Source organism: Acromyrmex echinatior, chromosome 12, assembly GCF_024713525.1.
Source record: "Acromyrmex echinatior isolate Ae372 chromosome 12, ASM2471352v2, whole genome shotgun sequence".
Lineage (NCBI taxonomy): Eukaryota > Metazoa > Arthropoda > Insecta > Hymenoptera > Formicidae > Acromyrmex > Acromyrmex echinatior.
In genome coordinates this window covers 2,546,852-2,561,028 of record NC_141863.1, presented here as the reverse complement: position 1 = coordinate 2,561,028, position 14,177 = coordinate 2,546,852, and the positions used below count along the sequence as shown (strand labels likewise).

The 14,177-nt window shown below is 32.7% G+C and overlaps 1 protein-coding gene across 4 annotated transcripts in view; it reads right to left on the bottom strand.

The window, feature by feature from the left end:
- Positions 1-14,177, bottom strand: part of LOC105153867 (uncharacterized) — a 58,291-nt gene that overhangs the window by 18,409 nt on the left and 25,705 nt on the right. For all 4 annotated transcript variants that reach the window (XM_087412130.1, XM_087412129.1, XM_087412128.1 and 1 more), the window contains 2 exons: positions 7,189-7,603; positions 5,670-6,743 (listed from right to left, as the gene is read on the bottom strand). In XM_087412130.1, the coding sequence (XP_087268256.1) occupies positions 5,670-6,743; positions 7,189-7,603 (1,489 nt within the window). The remainder of the gene's footprint in view (positions 1-5,669; positions 6,744-7,188; positions 7,604-14,177) is intronic.

Sequence of the window (14,177 nt, the reverse complement as noted above, 5' to 3'; positions counted from 1 at the left end):
TAAACGGCACATCTCTATCTGGTTGCGATTTAAATATATTATCAAATAAATTAATAATTGTGAAGTACAATAAAAGTACAATAAGTAAAAGGCTGAATATATATATTAATATAAATATCGGTAAATCAAGAGAATCACATTTCAGATTAAGATTTAGATATTCAAGTGCCAATTAAATGTTAATTAATATCGATATTATAAAAAACTACAATATTTCGTTCACGCTGCATTTATTTGGTTGCTATTGTCGCTACTTACTTTATTTTTATTTGGCAAGATAAAGCCTGAGTTTTTAAAGAAAATACATTTAATCGATGGATCCAAAAAAGAAGAATATACATATAATTAAAGTGGTTAATTACGTATCAATACATTCATGATTATAAACAAAATAAATAACATTGCAATAAAAAAATATAATTCAATAATTAAAAATTATTAAAACGGCTTTTTCAATTAATAACTTTTATTATAATAATAATCAAACTTAAGTGATTGAATAGCAGCGTTATAAATTCAACTATGAACTATCCAATATAATATTCCTTTATTCAAATTATGCCAATAGTCTGAATCTTAATTTCAAAACTGAAATTCGTTAATTTTGAGAAAGAGAGAGAGAGAGAGAGAGAGAGAGAGAGAGAGAGAGAGAACTGGTAGATAAAAAAATGTTACATCGTATATCTCTACGTATAGATATATACGTGTATATATCTCTAAATGTAATATCATGTTATAACAATATTAAAGATTAATTAGATTAACTATAAGTAAACAAAAAATATATTTAACAAGAGGTTAAAAAATATATATATTGCTAATGAATTTAATAAATTAATTTTGTCATAACGTTATCGATTTATCAGAAGAACTACAAAAGTTTTATATTGACTTTTGCATTGGTTCTACGCAAGTATGATGAATACATATATATATAATTGTAATTATTCATTATTTGCAATTATTTTCTTAATACATAGCAATATATTTGTATTATTATCGATTCTTTCACATTTATAATTCACATAATTTCTATACAATCTTTAAATTCTGCGTAATATATACAATTTTTATCAAAATATAATTAATTGCACATTATGATAAAAAATAAACAGCATACACCAAGCATCATTCCAGAAAATATAAAAATATCAATCATGAAACGAATCAACAAATGACCAAAGCACACCATTCATAAAATAAATTTTTCGTTAGAAAAAGACTCACTGCATCTTAGCGGGCGTAAACTGGGTGATAAGCTTCGATATCTTCTCCTCTTCCTCCTCTTATGTTCGTTTTCGTTTTGTCATACAACGTAAAGAAGGCAAAGAAAAAAAAAACAGAGAAAAAAGAAAAGAGAGCCAGAGAGCGTCCCGTATCTGTCACCGGGCAGACAAGAACTGAGCGGAATATAATCTAACAGAGTGCACGAAACGTCGAGCCGAATGGAGTTGGAGGACCTCGAAGGTGGTCAGGATTTCCCCTTCTGCAAGAATCCCTTCCCCACTCGAAGAGACCCTCCTGCGATGACGGACAATTATCCCCACTTGTTATTTTCTACATATTTTCCCCTCCTCCAGATATCACCGGCGCGATCACATTTCGCAGTGCACCCCAACTTTGCCTTCTCTGACTGAGTCTGTCACGAGAGATCCCCACCATCGTTATCGACCACTTAAGACGCCCCACTGTTTCACGTTCTCCGCCGATTACGCCTCGTGGAGAATACTTACTTTCGTCCTGTCTCAAGAGACTGCCGTCATAGACTAAAAACGCAACATTTTTTTTTTATCCAACAGTTCTCTCTCTCTCTCTCTCTCGCTCTCTCTCTCTCTCTCTCTCTCTCAAAATTTCAGTATTGAAATACTAAGATCCGGACTATTTGCATAATTTCGATTTGAATAACGTATTATGTACTGAAATATTACATGGACAATTCATAGAAGTTTTTTTTTGTTCATTTTTTAAAAATTATTAAAAATTAGTTATTATCACCCAAAATGAATCACTATAGCTATCTGTTTTTCTTGAGTTGACATAAATTTATAAAACATAAGCACTCTATTCGTATTTTTGTTTTCTCATATTTGATAATAATTGCTACTCACTCACTATTGGTACTATTCCACAGGTACTCATTACTTAAATTGTCGTTAAATTTGTCGTTTTTAAGTTTCAGATAGATGTGAAACTAAAAGAAAATATAACTTTTGACGACTACAAATACTTGTTGCACATTTCAGGAATAGGTTTTGCTTTGCATTTGTAAATTTTCATCTATTTTTTCATCATCTGAATGAATATGTTTATCTTTTTGCTTTCTCAAGAACATCTAAATAATAATGCATTGCTATCTTATATATTAGGCTGTCCAAAGATAAACCAAAATAAGAATATAAATGTTATTTTTTTAATTTAATAAGTAGCCTTAACTACTTTGAAAATTTTATAAAAAGTTTGATTATTATTTTAACACTTCAAAGATTATTTTTGTCACTTTTTTCGTCGAAAAATCGTTACTATTTCCTCTTTTTTGCCAATACCTGAATAATAATGCGCTGGGTATTTAGAGTTTTATAATAAATATTACGATTAGACGAAGATAATTATTTTGAATGACAAATTAGTGCTTGTCAGGATACTACGTGTAAAGCGAAATCTACTACGTGTCACTTCCGCCGGCAAACTCGCATCGAAAGACTACCGCTCGTGGCGGAGAAAAACAAATGTTGAAATCGTCTTTAGGTGTAGACAGCTGCATATTGCACGTGCCTCGTGATACTTTCGAATCAGAACAATATACATACATAAATATATATATAATATATATATAATTATTTTAAATAGAAAAATTGTAGTAGTTATAAAATTGCGTAAAATATTTAATATTTATTGAAACTTTTAATTTTATATTATAGTTTGTTTTACAAAACTATTAATTATACATTCTAAAAAAATTAAGTTTTATGATATCACAATTCAAAAATTTAAAAAAAATATATATGAATGATGTTATAATAAAGAGAATTCATAACAGAAAATTAAACGATACGAGTTTGTTCTCAAAACGAAGAGTTTTGTTCTGTGTCATTTCGCAGTGTATGTGGATATATTTATGAACTGTCAGCTTTACAAATTTTGCATCATCATCAATGATTACGATTTACATGTTTATATAATAGATTTTTTAATTACTTAAATTATACGTATAAAATATTATTATATAATTGAAGTGTGAGAAAGAGGAAAAGATAAAAAGAGAAAATTTTAATTATTTTCTCACTATATCCGTCATTATGTTATTTTTTAATGTTTTATTATATTAACTAATGAACTCGTTATCATAATGTAATTAATTCTCTATTTTTTAAGATTGCTGCGTGCAGTATCATATAAGATATATTATAAGATATTTTAGACAATAATAATTATGACAGTCAAGAGACTAGTATTATCTGCTATCACTTCTTTTGATGATCTATTAACGACAAATAATTTTTATGTGCAGAATATAATTGAAACAAATTTACGTAACTATCAGATGATTGCATAACAGAACAATTTTTTTGCATTGGCGCAATCTCTCGCGTCATCCAAAAAAAAGCAACAAAAGAAAAACGGATCACGATCTGCACTCGAACTTTTGCTATCAAATTTAAAAGGTCGCGATCCGTGCACGTGTACAGTGCGTGAATTAAGAAATACGAATTATTTTTTTTTCTCTTTTTCTCACCCTCCTCTCTCTCTCTCTCTCTCTCTCTCTCTCTCTCCCTTTCTCTCTATAGTTATTCTCGATTACATTCGACATAAACGATAAAAGTAAGCGTGATTATCCGATTGCTCTTTTTTCATAGAATTGCGAAGTGACAATCAATGGGAATCTATCAGTAAGTTGCATTCATCAGTCAATAAAATCTTATCGGATGCAGATCCGGGATAAGACCAGTTACATTGACGGATAAAATCATGGATAAAATAAAATGGCAGTATTATAACTGATGTATCGAAGAAAATTATTAATCGTGTTCATTGCAATTAATTAATAACATCTTCCTCAAAAATAATTTGTTCTTTTCTTTTTTTTGAATTTTTATTGAATCGCGAATTTTTATTTGCCAAAGGTGCGATACTTCCTTTATACATTCCCATTTATTGTCACGTAATAAAGATAAATCCAACAGTTATTGTGCGCACAAATGCGCGCATCAAATCAAATGAATCAACATAGAATCATGGATATGACGCATGATGCCTTTGATGCGAGTTTTGCAATGCGAGCAATCTGTCTCGTTCCCTTTCCCAGAATCAGAGGGTAGCAAACAATACGATCCAATGCGTGGATCATTTCGATCGGTGAATGAACCCTTATCGTCAGCAAGTATCGAATATGAAGAGAAAAGCGCTAAGAGCAAAAGTCGCGCGAAATCCGAGTAAAATTATCCCTCATTCGTTATTTAATTCAATTACCATTAATCTCACGGCATTATTATTATTTAAATGCCGGCATCTTATAGTTTTATCTTTGTATTAATTATTATCATAAAAAAAAAAGAGAAAAATATTAAAATATAGACTAATTGCTGAAACTGAAACAACTGGTAGACGATCAAAGACTGAGAAAAATTGATATTATCGAGAGAGAAAGAGAATCATGATGAAGAGAGACGACTTTAGGATCTTTAGTACCTAAATTCATAGGCTCGTGCCCGAGATAAATCAACAAACATAGCAATGAGGGTGGGGACAATCTTCGCTTTCATACGGTTGTTAGCATAGGGTCAGGCAGTCTTCCGACGGTTGCGCTTTGTTTCGGGCTGTATATTAAGTATCGCCTACGCATACAAACCTGCGTGAAGCGGAATAGCTCTTAAAGCTTGCGAGTAAATATTTTTGCGCACAGGAAAGGACCGTACGTTTGCATGGATGCAACAGTCTGGGCATACGTCTTGGATAATCTTTTGATCGTACCGCACTTTCGATAAAAATTATGTTTTAACATAAATATTTTTATATCGTTGACAAACCGAACAACACACCGAACATTATAAGCTAACTGGTTCAATTTATTAATCCTCAACTGACCCTTATTCCCTTATCAAAATAAATCACAGTTTTTAAACATCCGGTATGAAGCCAATATTATTTTTGTTTTCCTGACTGTGAATCAAATATTATAATTTTAATTTTATTCTTCTTTCGTATCGTATCAAAGCATGTATCGTATTACATTTTATATTTCACAGACGGTAACTGAATGAATTCTCGGTAAACGATGAACTTTGAGTGAACAATTTTCTATGCGACATAACCGCAGATCTCGGAAAAAAAAAAAAATATAATAATGTAATTTAACATTACATCGCGATTGATTTTTTAAACTGATCTTCTAACAATAAAGCGCCAATAGCACATCTCTATAACGCCGCTTTGAAAGACACGTCGAAAATATTTCGCGTTCAGCACTAGTTTATTCACTGATTTATTTTATTCTCAGCACTAAAACAATTTCGCCCTTAAAAACAAGAATTTTATCTAAAGACGAGGGAAGAAATATAGCTTCGGCAATAACGGGAACTAGATCCTCAATACATTCTCAAGTGAATTCCGTTCACATCAAACACATTTGTCCGTGTGGTGCGACGATAATGATAACGATAACGATTACTAACCTGGAGAGCGGACCACTGGGCGAATGCGGCGCGGAGGGACCTTGATCGTGTTGGTCCTGATGGTGATGAGGAGTACCAGCGGCGTGATGCGTGTAGATCGAGTCAATATACAGCTGATCGGATACACGCTCGGCTTCCTGCAATCCGTGATTGGTTTGCACCGACGGTGGTGGTTGCATAGCCGTAAGATGCGTAAAAGATTGCAATGGTCTGCCCTGATCAGTGGGACTGTAACCAGTCTCCTGGGCTTGGCGATGTGGCGATGAGAGACCCTGATCATCGTGCGGACTATGGCTGGAGGTCGGAGAGCCACCGACGGTCCTCACTGATGGAGAAGCACCGCCAGTCGGGGGAGCTCCTCCGCCACCGCGAATTTGATGTTGCAAATAAGGTTCCTCGGACAACACATCCTCCAGGTGATGCGACGTATGATGATGATGATGATGATGATGATTGCTGCCATTACTAGATGTAGTATTTGACGAAGAGAGATTCGAGAAGAGTACACCTAAATAATCATTCCGTGCACCTCTCATGGCCGCGGTGATGCTGCTCACCCCTCGATCCACATCCTCGTCAGTTTCTTGATGATGTTGCTGCGGATCTTCTAGATGACGGTGAGCGACGGCTGATAGAGAGGTATGCTGATGCACCTCGGATAAATGATGATGATGCGACTGCTGTTGTTGATGGTGATGATGGTCCGTTGTGGTTGGTGAGAGTGTCTCGGTTCCGTAACGATGCATCGTGGAGTGAGGCATGTGACTGCCGGCGCGGCGTCCCTCCGGCGCAATGGAGGCCTCTGTCGGGTGCCGGTTATCCCCTCCCTCAGGAACCGGGACCTCTCTCGCCCCAAGCTGAACATACTGTTGCGTCTGTTGGTGATGGTGTTGCGACGGCTGCTGCTGCTGCTGCTGCTGCTGCTGCTGCTGCTGCTGCTGCTGCTGCTGCTGCTGCTGCTGTTGACGATGATGATGGTGTGCGTCGTGCTGTTGTTGATGATGTGATTGGTGGGGCGACTGAGAAACCTGTTGCTGCGGCTGCTGCTCCTCCCCCATATCACCGCCCCCGAAACTTTAGGGGTTAAAAACAAATAGGAAAGACTTTTTTTTATCAACTAACAGGCAAATATAAAATTCAATAATTTTGATTAATAGTTTTCATCTATCGATACATTTTAATGTATGTGGTAATATTTCTTGTAGAGGTTCGATTAATGGTAATTTAATTGTTAAATAATAATGTTATTCTTATAATTTTGAAAATACCTTTCTATTACATTTTTCATATCGTTTCAATATCGTTAGGAATCGTAATAATAAAAATATCATTCCAGAATAAATCTAGAAAAATATAAAGGAAAGAAAAGTAAACTTCACACAAACTGTAAACAGTTCTATCCGTTTCGAAACGTAATATATAAAGGAATACAAAACTCGGTAATTAAATGACATCGTTTTTTAAACTAACATTTTATACAAAACATTCGTGATCAGGATATTTGCCCTAAGTCACTCACCTTTCATGAATTATGTGCGTAGGATGATAGTCGAGCTCGTGAAGGGTATAAGCAGTATTTGGATCCTCATTGGCATGATCGTCGGTAGCAGCGGCGACGGCGGCGACCGCAATAGCGACTGCTTCGGCACCGGTTGGCTCAACCATGGCGCCATTTTCCATTTCCGGCTGTCCCGCCTCCAGCACGCCCACACCGCTGTCCTCCTCTTCAGTCTCCTCAGTCGCCACAAATGCCAGCTGTTGCTGATGTTGCTGCTGCTGGTGTTGCTCCTGCTGCTGGCCGACTTCGTGTCCGATGACGTCCTCGCTCTTTATCGCCGTCGCCGCCACTGCTTTGTCCCCCTCCTCCTGCTTAACAATTGCCTCCCTAGTGGACTGCGACGTTGGTTCCGTGGCCCCGACATATCCGATCAAGACTATATAACCGTCAAACGAATTATTGGATATCTCATCTGATAGATTACCAATGTATTTATATCTGAAAAATCCCAGCTAAGCGCATTCTAAGTCTGTACTTTTCAAAAAAGTCCTAAAATAACATTAATTAAGTTTTCACCTTAGAGGGTTAGAGTTGAAGAGGATCAGAATACAAGAACTGATCAACCACAATCGAGCATTTCTCTCTCATTCGGTTAAAAGGAAAATATTCGATTGTGACTAGTCCATTCCCACACTCCGACCCAATTCTAACGCTCGGTAGAAAAACTCAGTCATTGAAATTATCAACAATGAAGATTTTGGTACTATTTTTTATCTTAAATTTATATAAATTACATAGATAAATTATCACGAATACAGGATATTAATATTTCACATTTAATTGTCACAACTTTTGCAGGCATTTTATTAAGGATATCTCAAAATTTTACGAAGATTATATCGTTGCTATTTTATTAAAAAAACGTATTTATTAAAAAAATATATATATTACATATAAATTGATTATTTTACAGTAATAAGCAAGTATGATAACAAGTTGTATAATCATTTTATATAAAATTCCGTAGATTCCCAAATACATTTACGTATACATATAGTATTAGGTGTTGGAATTAATTCGTAGCGTTTTTTAATGAAAGAAAAGAAAGTTATTTATTTCACATGAGCATTAAAAAATACATTAATGAAAGTACTTCCCATCACTTGTAAAACGCTACGAATTAATTCCAACACCTAATATATAAACACATATTTCTTCATGTGTAAAAGACAAACGATAAACAGTATGTTGTTTAAAAAAAAAATGTATTTGTTGGCATCGCATTATCTAGCATTACGAAATCTTCTCCAAAAGAAATATATTCCTGTTCTCTTTTATTTCTCAGCGCATAATTATGATCCTATATGTCTAATTTATTATCACGGCTCTTTTTTGTGGAAAAAATAATATTAAGTGATGAAAAAAGAGAAAGATAATATATTTTTCTCAATATTTTTCTTAAAAAATCTATTTCTATCTATTAAATTAATCGAAAACTTTGTTGAATTAAAATTAAAGTCCCGGTTATATATGATACTTAGTAAATTTGTAAAATATTAATTATAAATTTATGTAACACGTAAAACAAAAAATTCTTAATTTAACTGACCAGCTGAAATGAATTGATTATTTCGGTTGCATGTCCGTTCTACTTTATAACGTTAATAACCGTGATCGCATAACCATGCAATAAAAAGCGCAGGAGTGTTGAAATCGATTGAGATTCGACAGAGGCGTAGGGTACATCACACCACGTGATGACACCGAGAAACTGTTGCTAGCCGGTGCGTTACAAAAATAACCACGTGCTCTTATCTACGCGTCGTTAGTAGTGGCACACGCACTCACGCACGGATGGACACTGCGGCAAGTAAAAAGAAGCGAGAATGAGAGAGTGATAGAGGAAGAAAGAGAAACGAAGCTAATAAGAGTAAAGAAACGAGGAGAATGATTTCCCGAGCTGTTCTTTCTCTCTCTCTCTCTCTCTCTCTTGGGACGATAAAAATATTATTTTTTATCGACGAGGGGTTCGCATATCATGTTAGGACCAACCATCATATACCAACCAGAATCTAGCAATTCTAATCTTGAATATTTATTTAGTTAAATCTTATAATGTGTCAATTCTCGAAAGTTCTTTATATGCAACAAATAATTGAAACGAAACGCGGTGTACTGCGTGTACGTTCTTGCGCTCTTAATAGACCATCGTCTGACCTCGAACGATGTAATATGGGTCGATCGTGACGATTTGATGCGTAACTCGATTGTCCACGCGGCCGCTGAGTAATCGGTCGTATGAACGTGCGACGCACGAGGGAAAACCTCAGGAATGTCACGTGCGTCCCGTAAAATCAATCTAACTCGTGAAACATTGTTCATCCGACAAAGTTCAAATATCATTACGCATCTATGACTGTGTATTCATATTTCTATATTAAAAAAGAAAGAGCGAGAAAGTTTTGTTTAAAACTGTAGCCCAAACTACATTATCACGAATCAACAAGTATTTTGGCGCAATATGGAAATTCTTATAACTTTGTCTGAGGCTTTTATCTGAGGCTTGTTACTTTTTCATCCGAAAAATAATTAAAATTAAAAATAATTAGTAAATCGCAACATGTAAAGTTATCGTAATTTTATTCATCTGTATTCACTTTTTCTGACATAGTTTTCATATTACGTGAAGTATGTATTAATAATTTATATATTATTTATATATTAATTAGTTTAAATATTAACATGTAAAATCTGAAGAATTTTATATACATATATACGCGTTATCTTTATATGAATCCGAGTGATAAAGTATCTTTCGCTCGAGGAACGCATGGATTCGATTTAGTGATCTTATTGAAGCTACCGTAATAACCTGCATCATCCCTGAAGGCGGTATATCGACCGTTTAACATTGAATCGACCTTATTGACATTACCTAATCGAATTGGAAAGGTCAGGCTCATTGGATTATCGCTGCCGTTCGGCGAATCCTATTAAAAAACATATTTTTGCACAAAAGGTCCAAGTACAGTTTGCTTTGACCAACCTCTGAAATAATGTAAATAAAATGTACGTACAAGGTAGTCTGACGCGTTGCCGATAATACTGCCTGGCAAAGATTACTCTTTTAACATCAATCAAAAAACAACATGCGATTATAAGAATTGTATTTAATTAATTTTACATTTTTAAATAAATTGTAAATTCAATTTCACATTATTTCCTCATTTAGTAAATTTATGTATTCTACATATAATTACTTTAAAGAGACAAAATATTTTTTCTAAGAAAAAAAAACAAATTATTCCTTTAAGAAGTAATTCAAAATTTTATTTTATTCAAATAATTTTATTTCATTCATACCAATTAATAATTAATTAATAGTTATTTATTTATAGTAATAGTTATTTTCATTATTTTTTTTAATAAATAAGAATTTTATTTAACAAGAATGCAAAATAAAATATATGCTGTAATGACGCAACAAAATAACTACGCAAGTATAAGAATTTTGTAAGAACTTTGAATAAAAAACTTTAAAAAATTATCGGAAAGGAATTAATCGCCTCTGTCGTATTATCTACAATGAGAAGATGCAGAACTGCAACCCCGATTAATCATTCAATGAAAAAAATATACATATGTATGGACATTATATGGTTGCAGCGAAGATCTTTTTTCGTTACAATACAAATGATCGACACGAACGACAAAAAATTGCGCGCAATCAATATCTTTATAAGTAAGTAATATTATTCGAATATCATTCTCTTTTATATCAAATTAATACGTTACTTTTAGTTTCATAATTAATACATTTTGTTCTCTTTTTCTTTTTATAAGTTCCTCAACTTTCAGATATCATAAAAATAGAAACATTCCGTAGATTACTCTTTATAATTAATATTTTATAAGATCCATTTATTTTTAATATTAATTATTGCTCTATCTCACTTTTTTACGTTTATTTCGAATAAATCTGTATTTTTCGAATTATTGATTGCGAAAACGCAAAGTGCGCGCAAGTGCGTAGCTTTTGAAATTATTAATAGCATGAGAATAGATAATAGAGCGTTTATTATCCTTCGAGATATACACGAGAATTAATGATACCGCTTTCCTGAACGGTAGCGAGTTTCAGAATCATTGGATGAGCGGAAGAGGTTTTGTACATCGAGGCCAGAGGTTGCTCTTATCTTTCAGACCCCCACAAAAACAGTCTCTGTTATCCGCAATATGAACGAACATGGTACGTATATATATATCGATGCGATTTACGACGAGATTTTCAAAGATTGAATAGCCTCTTTATCTCTATCTTTCGAGCCCTGATCTTTCTCTTTTTATTTCCCTTCTTCTTCATTTTCTATTTGACAAAACTCGTAATTTATAATACGATAAATTTAAATAAATGATTTATTCAAATAAGAATTATAATGGAAATATGTGGCGTGGGTACACATTTTAACTTACTATTAAAGAAAAAAAAAAGAAAGAACAAGATAAAAATTTAAGAGCAGTATATATTATATAAATAGAGAAATCATTTTTATATATTTTATAATTTTGATTTTTTTTACCCACATTAAAATTTCACAAGACAAAATTAAGATGTTTCTACAAGGCGTTGGAAGAACAGGGACTGCATTGTGAATAGGTAAGATGAGGTCAGGCAAAGTGGTCGTTGAATAGGCTAGATGGGTGCGTTCTACCTATTTCCGATAAGAAAAAAAAGGCCAGGTGTTTTTGCGTATATCGTTCATGAGGGTGACATATTCTCGGCACATCGTTCGTAAAATTACAATTTATAATCTGCAATCGACATATTTGCACGCAAAGAATGCAAAAAATGATTCACAGTGATTGAGTCACCTGCGTTTATTCGAAAAGGCACGTATAAAAAAAATAATAAAGAGAAATGTATCATCGCATGACGATTATTATATATTAAATAATATGTATTAAATAATAATCTTTTTATAAAATTTTTTATAAAAAATCCATATCTTAAAGTGGAGCTAAAGCATTCTGTATAATATTATCTTTAATAACAATATTATTGTGTTTTAAATTTATTTTTAAAAATAATGTTTTATCTCTCTTTTACTTGAATGATTTTATTCGCAATGAATCAAAGATGAATCGTCATATTTGAAACTGCTTACTTTGCTGTATTCGCCAAGTAAGTGTCGTCACAGTGTCTACCGCTGAAGCTGCACTAACGATTGCACGGAAAGAATGGTTTTGTCGAAGTATCTACAAATATTGGCTAAATACAGATTTAAAAATAATTTTGTTGGACCATCAAAATAATTACGTAGATTTCAAAAATAGTGAATAATGCTGCAAAAAAATTTTGACAAACATTTTTAGCAACCAGATTGAGTATTCTATATAATTATTTTGATGACTTAACAAAGATTTATATATAGCTTAAATTTCAACAAAATCATCTTTTTCGAGTGTGAGAAGTGTGCTAATGCAGATTAGGCTATAACTATGCGACTCTTAAAGATAGAAAGTCCGCAATCGCGGTGTGTACTCCGCTCATCGTACTACGCACGCTTATGATAACTGCTGGCAGTAGAAATAGAAGATAATGTAATCGCTGTATAATCATACGTAACTCATTCATCCCGTAGCCCAAGATAGACTTAATCTGCTTAATGTTACGTTTACTCGTATCATTAGCAATTTTGTGTTAATTTTTGGCTCTCATAGAATATCTATATCAAGTATACAATTTTAAATGATTTAAAAGTAAAGAAACGATAAATCTAATTTATTAAATTTTTTATGACAGCTAATTGATTGTAAAAAATTTGTTATATCATCAAAAGCATTATACTTTAAATGGTACAAGAATTTTAAAGCTTTATTAATATTTACATTATAAATTTTCATAGTCTTTCCCTTTTTGCCTAATTTTCTAAAAAAAGTTTTTACTTGAATATATATTTTCGGAAAAGACACACACATATTTTTTTTATCATTTATGTGAGAGATTTCCTATATAGAAATAGGAACGGACGGACTCTTATAAACTTAGGATAATCTGTATGCCAGCATAAATAAATACGCAAACATTTTATTTCCGTTGATGTTTTTTGTTGATTTTTGAGAGCCAGATATATATATATATATATATATATATATATATAGAGAGAGAGAGAGAGAGAGAGAGAGAGAATAAAATAGAAAATATCATACATGTATATAATGTACTTTCTATTTTACTTTCTTAGTGTGCATATTAGCAATGTAAAATAAAATATTTCCTCTATATAACATTTTTTGTAAATAAAAAAATTACAATTAAAATAAGAAATTTATAAGAGAAAGTACAGTGAATTGAATAAAATTTTTTATTAATTTATCCATTTTGGAAGAAAACATCGTGCATAATTTAATTTTTACATTAGATAGAAAGTATACATGTCAATTACATAATTTTAATAAAGGAGGATTGATGTTTATGTAAAGGTCGTATAAACATGATGATTGGTCAATGCAAAACCACAAATAGATCGTGATAAATCATTCACGTTTTGTGATCACAACGACACCTCGGTATCTTAACGCGGAGCAGTACAAAACTACTACCTCAACCCGATAAAACGTGATAAGGCCGATAAGGTGATACGAGACGGCACGCGACCACGATACGTGTTTCACACTTGCACGTGCAGACAGTGCGAAAGAAAAGAAGAAACTACTTAAGACATTTTAGCATTACCGCGCCGATTATTGTCATTATATTTACATTTTTATCGAATGTACAATACGATAATATCCTCTATCATAATAGGTATAAAGAGGTCAAAATTATCATTCAAATAAACTATGATTTTACGATAAACTCTTTACGTAAAACATTATTCTGTATATAATCAAATTTAAAAATACAAAACTTCAATCAATATTAATATATCAAATAGAATTGATAGCAATCTAACCACCACTGTACGATAAGCAATAATTCATTCAAAACTTTTCTGATACTTACGAAG